The 19,596-nt window shown below is 46.2% G+C and overlaps 1 protein-coding gene across 2 annotated transcripts in view; it reads left to right on the plus strand.

Annotated features, from left to right (window-relative positions):
* LOC139538828 (E3 ubiquitin-protein ligase SH3RF3-like) overlaps positions 1-19,596 on the plus strand; it is a 69,714-nt gene that overhangs the window by 42,675 nt on the left and 7,443 nt on the right. Inside the window, exons 2-7 of one of the 2 annotated variants that reach the window (XM_071341307.1) lie at positions 5,270-5,557; positions 9,985-10,080; positions 14,544-14,995; positions 17,233-17,403; positions 17,694-17,917; positions 19,188-19,507. In XM_071341307.1, coding sequence (XP_071197408.1) covers positions 5,270-5,557; positions 9,985-10,080; positions 14,544-14,995; positions 17,233-17,403; positions 17,694-17,917; positions 19,188-19,507 — 1,551 coding nt within the window. The remainder of the gene's footprint in view (positions 1-5,269; positions 5,558-9,984; positions 10,081-14,543; positions 14,996-17,232; positions 17,404-17,693; positions 17,918-19,187; positions 19,508-19,596) is intronic. The other variant, XM_071341308.1, reaches the window with a different exon arrangement.

Raw genomic sequence — 19,596 nt, forward strand, 5'->3', positions numbered from 1 at the left:
GGTTCAGTAGCAGTACTTTAGCTGTGTAGCTGACTGACTGGTTCAGTAGCAGTACTTTAGCTGTGTAGCTGACTGACTGGTTCAGTAGCAGTACTTTAGCTGTGTAGCTGACTGACTGGTTCAGTAGCAGTACTTTAGTTGTGTAGCTGACTGACTGATTCAGTAGCAGTACTTTAGTTGTGTAGCTGACTGACTGGTTCAGTAGCAGTACTTTAGTTGTGTAGCTGACTGCAGGTACTCAATAAGGAGTTAATGAAGATTAATAGACTGCACTCTGGTTGTACTATACCAATACACACACACACACACACACACACACACACACACACACACACACACACACACACACACACACACACACACACACACACACACACACACACACACACACACACACACACACACACACACACACACACACACACACACACACACACACACACAGAAGTGTGTGCATGTTAGTGTTACACATTTTGTTGTCAACATTCTACAACCAAAGCTAGTTTGAAGGACTTTGTGGTACAATTTTAGGTACTATATACAGACTATCAGTAGCATATCAACTAACTATCTACTAACCCTAACCTTAACCCTTATCCTAACCCTAAACTTAACCCTTAGCCTAACCGTAGCCCTAACCCTTATTCTAAAACCTAACCGTAACCTTATCAACAGATAGTGTAACCCCGGAGCTAATGTAATGATATAATGCAGGGGAATGTGTTGTACATTAGAGCTTCATGATGTGTGTGTGTAATGAGCCACGGAATGCAAGAGTACTACCCTCCCCCTCTTCTCATCTGTCATTCCCTCTCTCTCCCTCTCTTCTCATCTGTCATTCTATCTCTCTCTCTCTCCCTCTCTTCTCATCTGTCATTCCATCTCTCTCTCTCTCCCTCTCTTCTCATCTGTCATTCCCTCTCTCTCTCCCTCTCTTCTCATCTGTCATTCCCTCTCTCTCTCCCTCTCTTCTCATCTGTCATTCCATCTCTCTTTATCCCTCTCTTCTCATCTGTCATTCCATCTCTCTCTCTCTCTCTTCTCATCTGTCATTCCCTATCTCTCTCTCCCTCTCTTCTCATCTGTCATTCCCTCTCTCTCTCTCCCTCTCTTCTCATCTGTCATTCCATCTCTCTCTCCCTCTCTTCTCATCTGTCATTCCCTCTCTCTCTCTCCCTCTCTTCTCAGAGGGAGAGAGAGTTAGAGCTTCAGGCTGCTGTTAGATCAGTTAGAGCTTCAGGCAGCTGTTAGATCAGTTAGAGTTTCAGGCTGCTGTTAGATCAGTTAGAGTTTCAGGCTGCTGTTAGATCAGTTTGAGTTTCAGGCTGCTGTTAGATCAGTTAGAGCTTCAGGCTGCTGTTAGATCAGTTAGAGTTTCAGGCTGCTGTCAGATCAGTTAGAGTTTCAGGCTGCTGTCAGATCAGTTAGAGCTTCAGGCTGCTGTCAGATCAGTTAGAGCCTCGGGCTGTATCTGTCTATCTGTCTCAGGGCAGGATTGGACATACACTCTGGCAGTCCTTTCATCAGGTTGACATCACATGACCACTGGAGACAAGCAGCAGGGAGACATCCTGCTTACAGACATCAACAACAGCAGAACCCAAATCTGCCAAGAGGCTGACACTATTGGTTCTTCCCAGTGTGGACAGGCAGATTTGGAAAACTTTCATTGTCTTGTTGAGCTAGGCCAATGACTGTATGTGAATGGACAAATCCATTAATCACGAGACAGCATTCATTTCTAAGAATGTAAAACCACCAGGAATTCAGGTAAAAATGAGTTTAATTTAGGACATCTATTCCCAACTATTCCCACAAATTAAAAAGAGACATACAGTATGTGATCATGTCTCAATGTAATCATGGTATAAAAAAATTATTGTTATTTTCAAATACGATCTCTTTTTGGGCTTAGTTGTGGTCAATTTGCAGTGTACAACTTATTATACAGTGCTTTCACAAATTATTCAGATCCCTTGACTTATTCCACATTTTGTGGGTTACAGCCTGAATTCAAAATTGATTAAATATGAATATACACACAATACCCCATAATGACAAAGTGAAAACATTAACGTTTTTATTCATGTTGGGAAATTTATTCAGAATGAAATACAGAAGTATTCACACCCTTGAGTCAATACATGTTTGAATCACCTTTGGTAGTGATTACAGCTGTGAGTCTTTCTGGGTAAGTCTCTAAGAGCTTTGCACACCTGGATTGTACAATATTTTCACACTTTTTTTAATTCTTCAAGCTCTGTCAAGTTGGTTGTTGATCATTGCTAGACAGCCATTTTCAAGTTTTGCCATAGATTTCCAAGCCGATTTAAGTCAAAACTGTAACTAGGCCACTCAGGAACGTTCAATGTCATCTTGGTAAGCAACTCCAGTCTAGATTTGGCCTTGTGATTTAGGTTATTGTCCTGCTGAAAGCTGAATTTGTCTCCCAGTGTCTGGTGGAAAGCAGACTAAACCAGGTTTTCCTCTAGGATTTTGCCTGTGCTTAGCTCTATTGCGTTTATTTTTATCCTAAAAAACGTCTTAATCCTCGCCGCTGACAAGCATACCCATAACATGATGCTTTCTTTGCCACCTATTTTGCAGTTTTACTTTAGTGCCTTATTGCGGACAGAATGTATGTTTTGGGATTTTTTTATTCTGTACAGGTTTCCTTCTTTCCAGTCTGTTGTATAGGTTAGTAATGTGGAGTAACTACAATGTTGTTGATTCATCCTCAGTTTTCTCCCATTACACCCATTAAACTCTGTAACTGTTTTAAAGTCAACATTGGCCTCATGGTGAAATCCCTGAGTGGTTCCCATCCTCTCCGGCAACTGAGTTAGTAAGGACACCTGTATCTTTGTAGTGACTGGGTGTGTTGATTCACCATCCAAATTGTGACTAATAACTTCATCATGCTCAAAGGAATATTCAATGTCTGCTTTAATTTTTTTTTTTACCCATATACCCATAGGTGACCTTCTTTGGTCTTTGTGGGTGAATTTGTGTTTGAAATTCACTGCTCAACTGAGTGACCTTACAGATAATTGTATGTGTGGGGTACAGAGATGTGGTAGTCATTTAAAAATCATGTTAAACACTATTACTGCACACATATTCCATGCAACTTAATATGTGACTTGTTAAGCACATTTTTACTACTAATTTAATATATTTGTAAAATTATACAAACATAATTCCACTTTGACATTATGGGGTATTGTGTGTAGGCCAGTGAAAACAAATCTCAATTTAATACATTTTAAATTCAGCCTGCAACATAACAAAATGTGGGAAAAGCAAGAGGTGTGACTACTTTCTGTAATTATGTTCCGGCCCCCTGACCATCCACCCCAACAAAATTCGTCCTGCGGCTGAATCTATACTGAACACAGATATAAACGCAACATGTAAAGTGTTGGTCTCATGTTTCATGAGCTGATATAAAAGATCCCAGAAGTTTTCCATACGCACAAAAAGCTTATTTCTCTAAAATGTTGTGCACAAATTTGTTTACATCCCTGTTAATGGGCATTTTTTCCTTTGCCACGGTACTCCATCCACCTGACATGTGTGGCATATCAAAAAACGGATTAAACAGTATGATCATTACACAGGTGCACCTTGTGGAAAATAAAAGGCCACTCTAAAATGTGCAGTTTTGTCACACAATACAATGCCACAGATGTCTGAAGTTTTGAGGGAGTGTGCAATTTGCATTTGGCAGTACGTCCAACCGGCCTGACAACCACAGACCACATGTATGTCGTTGTGTGGACGAGCGGTTTGCTGATGTCAACGTTGTGAACTGAGTGCCCCAGATCCATTGTTGTGCCATTCATTCGACGCCATCACCTCATGTTTCAGCATGATAATGCACAGCCCCAAGGATCTGTACACATTCATGGAAGCTGAAAATGTCCCAGTTCTTCCATGGCCTGCATACTCACCAGATATGTCACCCATTGAGCATGTTTGGGATGCTCTGGATCGATGTGTACCACAATGTGTTCCAGTTCCTGCCAATATCCAGCAACTTCGCCATTGAGGAGTGGGACAACATCCCACAGGCCACAATTAACAGCCTGATCAACTCTGTGTGAAGGAGATGTGTTGCTCTGAATGAGGCAAATGGTGGTCACACCGGATTCTGACTGGTTTTCTGAACCACGCCCCCCACCTTTTTTAAGGTATCTGTGACCAACAGATGCATATCTGTATTCCCAGTCATGTGAAATCCATAGATTAGGGCCTAATTAATTCATTTCAATTGACTGATTTCCTTATATGAACTGTAACTCAGTAAAATCTTTGAAATTGTTGCATGTTGCGTTTATATTTTTGTTCAGTATTGTTTCTTATCTCTGGTATAGGGTCTGTCTTCTCTCTCCTCCAGAGTTTACCCGCCCTGCCCTGTGGGAAGGTCTAACGTGTCTCCTCTCTCTCCTCCAGAGTTTACCCGCCCTGCCCTGTGGGAAGGTCTAACGTATCGCTCCTCTCTCTCCTCCAGAGTTTACCCGCCCTGCCCTGTGGGAAAGTCTAACGTGTCTCCTCTCTCTCCTCTGGAGTTTACCCGTCCTGCCCTGTGGGAAGGTCTAACGTGTCTCCTCTCTCTCCTCCAGAGTTTACCCACCCTGCCCTGTGGGAAGGTCTAACGTGTCTCCTCTCTCTCCTCCAGAGTTTACCCACCCTGCCCTGTGGGACGGTCTAACGTTTCTCCTCTCTCTCCTCCAGAGTTTACCCACCCTGCTCTGTGGGAAGGTCTAACTTATCTCCTCTCTCTCCTCCAGAGTTGACCTAATCTAACCCTAACCCTGCCCTGTGGGAAGGTCTAACGTTTCTCCTCTCTCTCCTCCAGAGTTGACCTAATCTAACCCTAACCCTGCCCTGTGGGAAGGTCTAACTTATCTCCTCTCTCTCCTCCAGAGTTTACCTAATCTAACCCTAACCCTGCCCTGTGGGAAGGTCTAACTTATCTCCTCTCTCTCCTCCAGAGTTTACCTAATCTAACCCTAACCCTGCCCTGTGGGAAGGTCTAACGTTTCTCCTCTCTCTCCTCCAGAGTTTACCTAATCTAACCCTAACCCTGCCCTGTGGGAAGGTCTAACTTATCTCCTCTCTCTCCTCCAGAGTTTACCTAATCTAACCCTAACCCTGCCCTGTGGGAAGGTCTAACGTTTCTCCTCTCTCTCCTCCAGAGTTTACCTAATCTAACCCTAACCCTGCCCTGTGGGAAGGTCTAACTTATCTCCTCTCTCTCCTCCAGAGTTTACCTAATCTAACCCTAACCCTGCCCTGTGGGAAGGCTCTCTATTCCTACGAGGGGAAGGAACCTGGAGACCTGCAGTTTGCAAAAGGGGACATAATCATCCTGCGACGTAAAGTTGACGACAACTGGTACCATGGGGAGCTGAACAGTTGTCATGGTTTCCTGCCAGCTAGTTACATCGCGTTGTTACGGCCGCTGAGCCAAACTCCGCCCACAGGAAAGGCATTGTACGACTTTGAGGTCAAAGACAAAGATCAGGACAAAGACTGTCTGGCCTTCTTGAAGGTACACACACACACATGCACGCAAACACAAACACACGCTGACTCACTGTAATCCAATGTGTGTGTATCTATGAATACGTTTACATGGACACTGATCGAATAAAATGTAATTTTATTGGTCGCGTACACATATTTTGCAGATGTTATTGCAGGTGCATCCAAATGCTAATGTTTCTAGCTCCAACAGTGCAGTAACACCTAACAAAACAAAACAATACACACAAAAATGAAGACATATCAGAATGAGTATTGTCCGAGTCCGGAATATAAATATATATACAAAAGTATATGGACACCCCTTCAAATTAGTGGATTCAGCTATTTCAGCCAGACCCATTGCTGATGTAACAGTAAAGCTTCCATCCCTCTCCTCGCCCCTACCTGGGCTTGAACCAGGGACCCTCTGCACACATCAACAACTGCCTTCCAAGAAGCATCGTTACCCATCGCTCCACAAAAGCCCTGGCTCTTGCAGGGCAAGGGGAACAACTACTTCAAGGTCTCAGAGCGAGTGACGTCACCGATTGAAACGCTATTAGCGCGCACCCCGCTAACTAGCTAGTCATTTCACATCGGTTACACTGACAGGTGTACAAAATCGAGCACACAACCATGCAATCTCCATAGACAAACATTGGCAGTAGAATGGCCTTACTGAAGAGCTCAGTGACATTCAACGTGGCACCATCATAGGATGCCACCTTTCCAACAAATCAATTTGTCAAATTTCTGCCCTGCTAGAGCACCCCCGGTCAACTGTAAGTGCTGTTATTGTGAAGTGTAAAAGTCTAGGAGCAACAACGGCTCAGCCTAGAAGTGGTAGGCCACACAAGCTAACAGAACGGAACCGCCGAGTGCTGAAGCACGTAGTTCGGAAAAATCGTCTGTTCTCGGTTGCAACTCTCACTACCGAGTTCCAAACTGCCTCTGGAAGCAACGTCAGCACATCAACTGTTTGTCGGCAGCTTAATGAAATAGGTTTTCATGACCGAGCAGCCGCACACAAGCCTAAGATCACCATGCGCAATGCCAAGTGTCGGCTGGAGTGGTGTAAAGCTCGTCGCCATTGAATTCTTGAGCAGTGGAAACATGTTCTCTGGAGTGATGATTTACTCTTCAAATCAAATTGTATTAGTCACATGCGTCGAATACAACAGGTGCAGTAGACCTTACAGTGAAATGCTTACTTACGAGCCCCTAACCAATAATGCAGTTTAAAAAATACAAATAAGAATAAGAAATAAAAGTAACAAGTAGTTAAAGAGCAGCAAAAATAACAATAGCGAGACTATATACAGGGGGTACCAACAGGGGGTACCGGTACAGAGTCAATGTGCGGGGGCAACGGTTAGCCGAGGTAATTGAGGAAAGATGAACATGTAGATAGGGTTATTAAAGTGACTATGCATAGATAATAACAGAGAGTAGCAGCGGTGTAAAAGAGGGGGGGGCAATGCAAATAGTCTAGGTAGCCATTTAATAAGATGTTCAGGAGTCTTAAGGCTTGGGGGTAGAAGCTGTTTAGAAGCCTCTTGGACCTAGACTTGGCGCTCTGGTACCGCTTGCCGTGCGGTAGCAGAGAGAACAGTCTATGACTAGGGTGGCTGGAGTCTTTGACAATTTTTAAGGCCTTCCTCTGACACCACCTGGTATAGAGGTCCTGGATGACAGGGAGCTTGGCCCCAGTGATGTACTGGGTCGTACGCACTACCCTCTGAAGTGCTTGCGGTCGGATGCCGAAAAGCTGCCATACCAGGCAGTGATGCAACCAGTCAAGATGCTCTCGATGGTGCAGCTGTAGAACCTTTTGAGGATCTGAGGACCCATGCCAAATCTTTTCAGTCACCTGAGGTAGAATAGGTTTTGTCATGCCCTCTTCACGACTGTCTTGGTGTCCTTGGACCATGTTAGTTTGTTGGTAATGTGGACACCAAGGAAATAGAAGCTCTCCACCTGCTCCACTACAGCCCCGTCGATGAGAAGGGGGGCGTGCTCGGTCCTCCTTTTCCTGTAGTCCACAATCATCTCCTTTGTCTTGATCACATTGAGGGAGAGGTTGTTGTCCTGGCACCACACGGCCAGGTCTCTGACCTCCTCCCTATTGGCTGTCTCTTCGAATTTAAACCTATCAGGCCTACCACTGTTGTGTCATCGGCAAACTTAATGATGGTGTTGGAGTCGTGCCTGGCCGTGCAGTCATGAGTGAACAGGGAGTATAGGAGGGGACTGATCACGCACCCCTGAGGTGCCCCTGTGTTGAGGATCAGTGTTGCGGATGTGTTGTTACCTACCCTTACCACCTGGGGGCGGCCCATCAGGAAGTCCAGGATCCAGTTGCAAAGGGAGGTGTTTAGTCCCAGGGTCCTTAGCTTCACCATCTGGCAGTCCGACAGACGAATCTGGGTTTGGCGGATGCCAGGAGAGAACGCTACCTTACCCAATGCATAGTGCCAACTGTAACGTTTGGTGGAGGAGGAAGGGCTGTTTTTCATGGTTCGGGCTAGGCAGCATACAATGACATTCTAGACGATTCTGTGCTTCAAACTTTGTGGCAACCGTTTAGGGAAGGCCCCTTTCCTGTTTCAGCATGACAACGCCCCTGTGCACAAAGCGAGGTCCATACAGCAATGGATTGCCGAATATCGGTGTGGAAGAACTTGACTGGCCTGCACAGAGCCTCATTGAACACCTTTGGGATGAATTGGAACACCGACTGTGAGCCAGGCCTAATCACCCAACATCAGTGACCGACCTCTCTAATGCTATTGTGGCTGAATGGAAGCAAGTCCCTGCAGCAATGTTCCAGCATCTAGTGGAAAGACTTCCCAAAAGAGTGGAGTGGAGGCTGTTATAGCAGCAAAGGGGAGACCAACTCCATATTAATGCCCATGAATCTGGAATGAGATGTTTGACGAGCAGGTGTCCATATACTTTTGGTCATGTAGTGTATCAATACACCGATGTAAACGGTGTAAAATATTAGTACATGTAAACAGCTTCATCAGAGTAGTTGATCTGTGCATGTGTCAGCACCAGCAGTACAAGCCTCCCTCTTGTGCACTAGTGCAGTGAGTTCGGAAAACTGAATGTATGTATCTTAGAAATCGTTTTCACATACAAACGTTATAGGTCCGATCTCAGAATCAAATAGACTTCCCAAAAATAACATGGTCGCTGTGGTAGAACGTTCATTTTTATGAGATTTCAGATGTGTCCATATAAACAGGATTATTCGGGAAATCGTTCTTCTTGCAAAGCTTGTAAATATTTAAATTGAATTATTATATTAATCTGACTATTCACAGTAATGGTAATATTGTGTGCATGTAATCGTACTCTATGATACCCCACTGGATGTTTTGTGTTTATCTAAGCAGTCTACCTTCTCCTCTGTCTATCTTTCTACCTCTCTATCTGAATATAGTTTTTCTCCTCCTATGTGGGAGAGCGAGAGAGTAACCCTCCCTTCTCCAGCACAGTGTTTGTGATAAACAGTGATTTGTATTCCCTCTGCTCCTCTCCTCTTCAAAGCTCATCATTTGTTCATGCTGTTACACACTCTAGGTGAGGACACTGGCGAATGGAACATATCTCGTTCTCTCTCATTCTCTGTGTGTGTGTTCCTCAGCAGCACCTGGCCTCATACACTCTCTCAGGATGGGGCTAGGGAAAGAGGGCCAAGTCAGAACAGAGAGACACAGACATGCACTTCCTTTTCGCACACACAGAATCACAGCTGCAGTTCCCTAGCTAAATTACTAAATGGAAGGATAGGTTTAAATTCGAAGAGAGAATGAGAGGGAGGCGGAGAGGGAGACAGAGAGGGAGACGGAGAGGGAGACAGAGAGGGAGTGAATGAGTGAAGGAGAGCAGCATGTAAGCCTGCATGTAACAGGGCCAGTGGGTCAGATAATATATCTCTAGGAGAGAGAGAAACCTTATCCCTCTCTTACTGTTTCTCTCCCTCCCTCTCCTTCTTTCCCTCTGTGATGATGAGAAATGAGTAGAGACAGTGGTATCATTAGGTCAGGGGCAGAGGCAGAAAAAACGAGGGGGACAGGGCGAGTTAGAGAGGGAGAGGGGAGATAGTGTGGGAGAGAAGGAGAATAAGTGAGAGAAAAAGAGACTCACACATGGTGATTTTAATGCAGGGAAATCAGTTTTACCCCATTTTTTACCAGCATGTCACCACCAAAAAGAGGCAACAAAACTCTAGACCACGAGAGAGAGAGAGAGAGAGAGAGAGAGAGAGAGAGAGAGAGAGAGAGAGAGAGAGAGAGAGAGAGAGAGAGAGAGAGAGAGAGAGAGAGAGAGAGAGAGAGAGAGAGAGAGAGAGAGAGAGAGAGAGAGAGTAGAGAGAGAGAGAGAGATATGAATATAAGCTTAATTCCTGTTGTGTCCTTATAAACCATACTGTCTGTCCAATAGGATGAGGTTCTGACGGTGATCAGACGAGTGGATGACAACTGGGCAGAGGGCATGCTGGGAGATAAGATCGGGATCTTCCCCATCCTCTATGTAGAGGTAACAACAAACACACACACGGGGGGGTCTTATTAGATAGGGATACATCAATAATTAAGAGTCTTCCATCACTTTGACTCGACAGGGGGGGGCTATGTGTGCGTGCGTATGTGTGTTGTGAAGGGGGGAGGTTAGGGTTAGTAGGGGGGGGACATAATGAGGGTGTCCCAGCTGGGGGCGAGTGGAGCGTTGGGGGAGGGAGGAAGGAGCTCTCTCCTCTCTCCTTGTCTCCTATGGTGGTGTAGCTGTGCGCAGTTAACCCTTCACATCATAAAAAATTCACTTTTTTAATTACTCCTCCATTTTTAATGGCATGTCCCCCCATCCTTGACTTTTCCTAAATAAGTCTTTATAACACACTGTCGTTGTTAGAATCTTAATATCACAAATTGAAGGAGGACATTTTTGAATGGTTTCCTTCTGCTGCCCCTCCTACTCCCGACAGTTGAAGGTGCCCTGCCCAGTTGATAATTACCCCCATTATTGCCTCGAAATAGCATATATGGAATGTTTTCATTAGACTGTTAGAATGTTGACATCCAAACACACACAAATACACACACTGTATGGTACAGTGAGCACAGGGCTGCTGAGATGAAAGATGATCACAGAGAGAAAGAAAGTACAGGGTGAAGGATGGTTCTGCCTCAGAGAACAACGCACAAACACACACGCACGCACGCACACACGCACACACACACACAAACACACACACACACACACACAAACTCTCACACCTTTTCTGCCGAGGGAAAAGGTGAAGGCCCTTGTGAATAGTGTAAAGAGACAGTCACACATTCAGGTGTATTGTGTGGTCCCGTGTGGCTCAGTTGGTAGAGCATGGCGCTTGCAACGCCAGGGTTGTGGGTTCATTCCCCACGGGGGGGACCAGGATGAATATGTATGAACTTTCCAATTTGTAAGTCGCTCTGGATAAGAGCGTCTGCTAAATGACTTAAATGTAAATGTATTGTGTATACTGTGGGAACGTACGCATGAGATGGGGAGAGGAATTCACTGTCTGTCTGTGTCTGAGTGTGTATTTGACCTTCATAGAGAAAGACTGTGTGCGTCTCCATCCGTCCCCTGAGAGTGATGCCGTCAGTGCAGGATCAATCTATCAGGCTCATTAGCATATGTTCTGATTAGCATATCTATTAATATGGAGATGACGACGTCTCACACACTGAGACAGATCCACTCTGTCCTGCTCTCTACAGTCTATACTGAGACAGATCCACTCTGTCCTGCCCCCTACAGTCTATACTCACACACTGAGACAGATCCACTCTGTCCTGCGCTCTACAGTCTATACTCACACACTGAGACAGATCCACTCTGTCCTGCCCTCTACAGTCTATACTCACACGCTGAGACAGATCCACTCTGTCCTGCCCTCTACAGTCTATACTCACACGCTGAGACAGATCCACTCTGTCCTGCCCTGTACAGTCTATAGTCACACACTGAGACAGATCCACTCTGTCCTGCCCCCTACAGTCTATACTTACACACTGAGACAGATCCACTCTGTCCTGCCCTCTACAGTCTATACTCACACACTGAGACAAATCCACTCTGTCCAGCCCTCTACAGTCTATACTCACACACTGAGACAGATCCACTCGGTCCTGCCTTCTACAGTCTATACTCACACAATGAGACAGATCCACTCTGTCCTGCCCCCTACAGTCTATACTCACACACTGAGACAGATCCACTCTGTCCTGCCCCCTACAGTCTATACTCACACACTGAGACAGATCCACTCTGTCCTGCCCCCTACAGTCTATACTCACACACTGAGACAGATCCACTCTGTCCTGCCTCCTACAGTCTATACTCACACACTGAGACAGATCCACTCTGTCCTGCCCTCTACAGTCTATACTCACACGCTGAGACAGATCCACTCTGTCCTGCACTCTACAGTCTATACTCACACGCTGAGACAGATCCACTCTGTCCTGCTCTCTACAGTCTATACTGAGACAGATCCACTCTGTCCTGCCCCCTACAGTCTATACTCACACACTGAGACAGATCCACTCTGTCCTGCGCTCTACAGTCTATACTCACACACTGAGACAGATCCACTCTGTCCTGCCCTCTACAGTCTATACTCACACGCTGAGACAGATCCACTCTGTCCTGCCCCCTACAGTCTATACTCACACACTGAGACAGATCCACTCTGTCCTGCACTCTACAGTCTATACTCACACGCTGAGACAGATCCACTCTGTCCTGCCCTCTACAGTCTATACTCACACGCTGAGACAGATCCACTCTGTCCTGCCCTGTACAGTCTATAGTCACACACTGAGACAGATCCACTCTGTCCTGCCCCCTACAGTCTATACTTACACACTGAGACAGATCCACTCTGTCCTGCCCTCTACAGTCTATACTCACACACTGAGACAAATCCACTCTGTCCAGCCCTCTACAGTCTATACTCACACACTGAGACAGATCCACTCGGTCCTGCCTTCTACAGTCTATACTCACACAATGAGACAGATCCACTCTGTCCTGCCCCCTACAGTCTATACTCACACACTGAGACAGATCCACTCTGTCCTGCCCCCTACAGTCTATACTCACACACTGAGACAGATCCACTCTGTCCTGCCCCCTACAGTCTATACTCACACACTGAGACAGATCCACTCTGTCCTGCCTCCTACAGTCTATACTCACACACTGAGACAGATCCACTCTGTCCTGCCCTCTACAGTCTATACTCACACGCTGAGACAGATCCACTCTGTCCTGCACTCTACAGTCTATACTCACACGCTGAGACAGATCCACTCTGTCCTGCCCTCTACAGTCTATACTCACACACTGAGACAGATCCACTCTGTCCTACCCTCTACAGTCTATACTCACACGCTGAGACAGATCCACTCTGTCCTGCCCTCTACAGTCTATACTCACACGCTGAGACAGATCCACTCTGTCCTGCCCTGTACAGTCTATACTCACACACTGAGACAGATCCACTCTGTCCTGCCCCCTACAGTCTATACTTACACACTGAGACAGATCCACTCTGTCCTGCCCTCTACAGTCTATACTCACACACTGAGACAAATCCACTCTGTCCAGCCCTCTACAGTCTATACTCACACACTGAGACAGATCCACTCGGTCCTGCCTTCTACAGTCTATACTCACACAATGAGACAGATCCACTCTGTCCTGCCCCCTACAGTCTATACTCACACACTGAGACAGATCCACTCTGTCCTGCCCCCTACAGTCTATACTCACACACTGAGACAGATCCACTCTGTCCTGCCCCCTACAGTCTATACTCACACAATGAGACAGATCCACTCTGTCCTGCCCCCTACAGTCTATACTCACACGCTGAGACAGATCCACTCTGTCCTGCCCTCTACAGTCCATACTCACACACTGAGACAGATCCACTCTGTCCTGCCCCCTACAGTCTATACTCACACACTGAGACAGGTCCACTCTGTCCTGCCCCCTACAGTCTATACTCACACGCTGAGACAGATCCACTCTGTCCTGCCCCCTACAGTCTATACTCACACACTGAGACAGATCCACTCTGTCCTGCCCCCTACAGTCTATACTCACACACTGAGACAGATCCACTCTGTCCTGCCCCCTACGGTCTATACTCACACGCTGAGACAGATCCACTCTGTCCTGCCCTCTACAGTCTATACTCACACGCTGAGACAGATCCACTCTGTCCTGCCCTCTACAGTCTATACTCACACACTGAGACAGGTCCACTCTGTCCTGCCCTCTACAGTCTATACTCACACGCTGAGACAGATCCACTCTGTCCTGCCCTCTACAGTCTATACTCACACGCTGAGACAGATCCACTCTGTCCTGCCCTCTACAGTCCATACTCACACACTAACTATTCTCTCCAAGGAATCTTCTCCAACAAAGGAGTGTGTTTTCAGCGGAGGTGATATTGATGTAGTGTAGCAGAAAGCGTCCCCTGAGGTCAACATGGTGACAATGTGTGTGTGGACTGAGAGGATCTGCTCTCTCTGTGTTGTGACTGTGACTGTGAGACTGAGCATCCGTCTGTGAGAGAGAGTGAGTAGTGTTGTTGCTGGGTAGATTCAGTGTGTGGGGGTTATCTGACTAGCAAGAACAGACTACAAGATCGACTGTCATCCTGTCAGATATGAGCTGCATTACAAACGTTGTTCTCTCCTCCTCCTCTTTCACTAAGTACATAGATTCTCCCCAGGGTGTGGGGTGTGTGTGATCTTTTTTGTCTGGTTTGAAGTTCTGCCAACAGGAGAAGGCGTGCTCTGAGAGCCAGCAGTGTGTAGTAAAGCAGTCTAAAGCAATTCAATTCAATGATTTGAATGATGATTTTCCTCTCCTCTCATCTCCTTTCGTCTCCTCTCGTCTCCTATCCTCTCGTCTCCTTTCCTCTCATCTCCTCTCCACTTTAGCTAAATGAAACAGCCAAACAGTTGATGGAGATTGACAAGCCGACATCCAATCCCATCCCTGGCCCCAGCTTTGACCCGTCTCCCGGCCTCCCATTGGGTCCCTGCTCCCCTGGCCCCTCCCCTGACCCATCCTCTGCAGGAAGTGGCAATGGTGCCCTCCAGAGGCAAGAGGAGGAGAGAAGAGGAGGAGAGGGGAAGAAAAACGCTAAGAAGCGCCACTCGTTCACAGCTATGAGTGTGACGCAGCGGACAGCCCAGCTCAACAACAGACACAGCATGGAGATCTCCCACCCTGTCCTCATCAGCTCCTCTGACCCCAGGGCTGCTGCACGAATACAGGACTCTCCCCCTGGTCCCGCTCCCTCCTCAGGAGGAGTTCTGGTTCCTCCCAGAATGGCTTCAGTCACCTCAGAACTGCTGGCTCAAACCAAGGTCCAACTACCACTCAACATGTAAGTTTACTCATCACACAGGCATGGTTCACTAACTGGTAAATCTATAGGTAAATGAGTTGACTAGCAATGCTGTCTGTTTTCTCTGAGCTGCTGTCCTGTCTATAAGTTGAAACAGAAGCTGAGTGGAATATAAAGATTCTGTTGCATCTACTACCATATCTTCCTGAACGTGCGTGCACACACACAAACACACACTATCCAGAGCGGGTTGTCCCGCTAATGAGGTCGGACACTTCCATCTCCGACCGGCAACCTGCCCTGTTGCTATGAGAAAACGTCCCCTAGTTACCATAGTAACCCAGAGGCAGTGCATGGAGACCTGCTTACTCTCCCCTCCTATTATTCTTCAGACACACAGTACCAGTCAAAAGTTAGGACACACCTACTCATTCAAGAATTTGTCTTTATTTTTACTATTTTCTACATTGTAAAACAATAGTGAAGACATCAAAACTATGAAATTAACACATATGGAATCATGTAGTAACCAAAAAAGTGTAAAACAAATCAAAATATATTTTATTTTTGAGATTCTTCAAAGTAGCCACCCTTTGCGTTGATGACAGCTTTGCACACTCTTGGCATTCTCTCAACCAACCATGAAATGTGTTTCCATGGTTGAGCAGCTGCACACAAGCCTAAGATCACCATGCGCAATGCCAAGCGTCAGTGTAATGCCTGCCGGCATTGGACTCTGGAGCAGTGGAAACGCATTCTCTGAAGTGATGAATCACACTTCACCATCTGGCAGTCCGACGGATGAATCTGGGTTTGGCGGTTGCCAGGAGAACGCTACCTGCCCAAATGCATAATGCCAACTGTAAAGTGTGGTGGAGGAGAAATAATGGTCTGGGGCTGTTTTTCATGGTTTGGGCTAGGACCCTTAGTTCCAGTGAAGGGAAATCTTAACGCTACAGCATACAATGACAATCTAGATGATTCTGTGCTTCCAACTTTGTGGCAACAGTTTGGGCAAAGCCCTTTCCTGTTTCAGCATGACAATGCCCCCATGCACAAAGTGAGGTCCATACAAATCAAATCAAATCAAGTTTATTTTATATAGCCCTTCGTACATCAGCTAATATCTCGAAGTGCTGTACAGAAACCCAGCCTAAAACCCCAAACAGCAAGCAATGCAGGTGTAGAAGCACGGTGGCTAGGAAAAACTCCCTAGAAAGGCCAAAACCTAGGAAGAAACCTAGAGAGGAACCAGGCTATGAGGGGTGGCCAGTCCTCTTCTGGCTGTGCCGGGTGGAGATTATAACAGAACATGGCCAAGATGTTCAAAATGTTCATAAGTGACAAGCATGGTCAAATAATAATCAGGAATAAATGTCAGTTGGCTTTTCATAGCCGATCATTAAGAGTTGAAAACAGCAGGTCTGGGACAGGTAGGGGTTCCATAACCGCAGGCAGAACAGTTGAAACTGGAATAGCAGCAAGGCCAGGTGGACTGGGGACAGCAAGGAGTCATCATGCCCGGTAGTCCTGACGTATGGTCCTAGGGCTCAGGTCCTCCGAGAGAGAGAAAGAAAGAGAGAAGGAGAGAATTAGAGAGAGCCAAGATTTTCAAAATGTTCATAAATGACAAGCATGGTCAAATAATAATCAGGAATAAATGTCAGTTGGCTTTTCATAGCCATACAGAAGTGGTTTGTCAAGATCGGTGTGGAAGAACTTGACTGGCCTGCACAGAGCCCTGACCTCAACCCCATTGAACACCTTTGGGATGAATTGGAACACCGACTGTGAGCCAGGCCTAATCGCCCAACATCAGTGCCCGACCTCACTAATGCTATTGTGGCTGAATGGAAGCAAGTTCTAACATCTAGTGAAAAGCCTTCCCTGAAGAGTGGAGGCTGTTATAGCAGCAAAGGGGGAATCAACTCCATATTAATGGCCATGATTTTGGAATGAGATGTTTGACAAGCAGGTGTCCACATACTTTTGGTCATATAGTGTATATTCAGACATAAATTCAGACATGTACATTCAGATATCAAACATATATTCAGTCGTACCCTCCAACAGTATTTGGACAGTGAATCCCCCCCCAAAATATTGTTCTTTATTCCAGCAAATTGGATATGAGATCAAATAATGCACATGAGGCATGCACAGAATCTCACCTTTTATGTGGTTGTATTTTATTACATAGTTGTTTGTCCATATTAAAATAATACCAGTCATTTGTTCAGTCATATGATCCTAAATGACGTCTCTGTGTATTCCAGCTACCTGGCCCTGTATGCGTATAAGTCCCAGAAGGCAGATGAGTTGGAGCTGAGGAAAGGAGAGATGTACCGCGTCACAGAGAAGTGTCAAGACGGGTGGTTTAAAGGAACCTCTCTACGCACCGCTGCTTCAGGTGTCTTCCCTGGAAACTACGTCACACCCGTATCCAGGTGAGACACACACAGGCACGCACGCACGCACACACACTCACACATTGTCTCACGCAAATACTCTCTTTCTCCCTCTCACACACACCCTTTCAAACACATAACTCTGTTTGCGTGATAGGCGGACGATAAGCAGCATGTTGACGGTAGTATAATAGGGGATATCAATAGTATCTTGGTCACTATTCTAACAGGACTGGAACCATTGAATCTCTCTCCTCTCTTACTTGCTCTCCCCCTCTCCCAACCCCCCCTCCCACTCGTGCTCTCTCTCTTTCTCGCTCTCTCTGCAGAGCTCCGTTTGCGGTGGGTGGTTCCCAGAGCTCCTGTCTCTCGGGGCAGGAGGTGGGAGGGGTGGGACAGGGGAGTAAGGCAGCCTCCCCCTCCTCCGCCGGCCCCTCCTCCTCTCGTCCCTCCCCTCCTCCCTCTTCCCCCCAGTCTGCCGCTGCTCAGCTGAAGAACTGCCTTCGCTTTGGACAACAAACAGTTAACCAGACCCGCTCTGCCATGCAACTGGGTGAGTACACAGAGATTATTCAGGTTCTAGATCTGTAATTTCCTACATTTGATCCAGCTCTTATATCTGGCCTCTCTCCTTCCTTCCCTCTCTCTGTCAGGGAGAACATGTGTTGATATTTAAAGTTTCTCCTGGGAGCTTCTCTCTTTGTCTCTGGCTCACACACACACACACACACACACACACACACACACACACACACACACACACACACACACACACACACACACACACACACACACACACACACACACACACACACACACACACACACACACACACACACACACACACACACACACACACACACACACACACACACACACACACGTCATCCTTTACAAAATAAAGTATGACCATAGGTAGGCTATGGTAGTTTGGTCACATGTGTCATGTGTTCCTCTCTATTGGCAGTCAGATGTCGTATTGGGGCGGCAGGTAGCCTAGCGGTTATGGCGTTGGGGCAGTAACACAAAGGTCGCTGGTTTGAATACCTGAGCCGACAAGGTGAAAAATCGAAAGGCACTTAACCCTAATTTTCTCCAGGGGCGCCGTACTACTATGGCTAACCCTGCAAAATAACACATTTCACTGCACCTATCTGGTGTGACAATAAAATATATATATATAATATGATGACAGCACAACAGTGTGTAATAGTGTGTAACAGTGTGTAATAGTGTGTAACAGTGTGTAATAGTATGTAACAGTGTGTAATAGTATGTAACAGTGTGTAATAGTATGTAACAGTGTGTAATAGTATGTAACAGTGTGTAATAGTATGTAACAGTGTGTAATAGTGTGTAACAGTGTGTAATAGTATGTAACAGTGTGTAATAGTATGTAACAGTGTGTAATAGTATGTAACAGTGTGTAATAGTATGTAACAGTGTGTAATAGTGTGTAACAGTGTGTAATAGTATGTAACAGTGTGTAATAGTGTGTAACAGTGTGTAATAGTGTGTAACAGTGTGTAATAGTATGTAACAGTGTGTAATAGTATGTAACAGTGTGTAATAGTATGTAACAGTGTGTAATAGTATGTAACAGTGTGTAATAGTATGTAACAGTGTGTAATAGTATGTAACAGTGTGTAATAGTATGTAACAGTGTGTAATAGTGTGTAACAGTGTGTAATAGTATGTAACAGTGTGTAATAGTATGTAACAGTGTGTAATAGTATGTAACAGTGTGTAATAGTATGTAACAGTGTGTAATAGTATGTAACAGTGTGTAATAGTATGTAACAGTGTGTAATGTGTATGTTCAGTCCACAGCCCGCCCTCCAGCAGCCCAGAGCGTCCCACACCCACCGTCTCTCCTCTCCGACCTCAGAGATCCTCCCCGTCGCGCTCCGCTGGCCAATCTGCTCGCCCAATGTCCATGGTGTCCCCTGGCCCTTCCCCCCTCTCCTCCCTTGCTTCGCGCCCTCTCTCCTGCCTCTCTTCGCCCCTCATCCCACTTTCCTCCCCTCTCTCCTGCCTCACCCCTCCCAACGCCAGTGCCGCCGTGCTCAACGGAGAATCAACCAATCCCTTCCAACCGTCCTCGCCTGGCCCCTCCCACAGCAACGCCCCAAAACCAGAGAAGGTGAGTCTCCTAGGGTGTCTCTCTTCATCTTGCTTCTCATCTCATCTCTCTCTCCTTGCTCTCTCTCTTACCATCTCTCTCTCTCTCTC

This window comes from Salvelinus alpinus, chromosome 14 (assembly GCF_045679555.1).
Source record: "Salvelinus alpinus chromosome 14, SLU_Salpinus.1, whole genome shotgun sequence".
Taxonomy (NCBI): domain Eukaryota; kingdom Metazoa; phylum Chordata; class Actinopteri; order Salmoniformes; family Salmonidae; genus Salvelinus; species Salvelinus alpinus.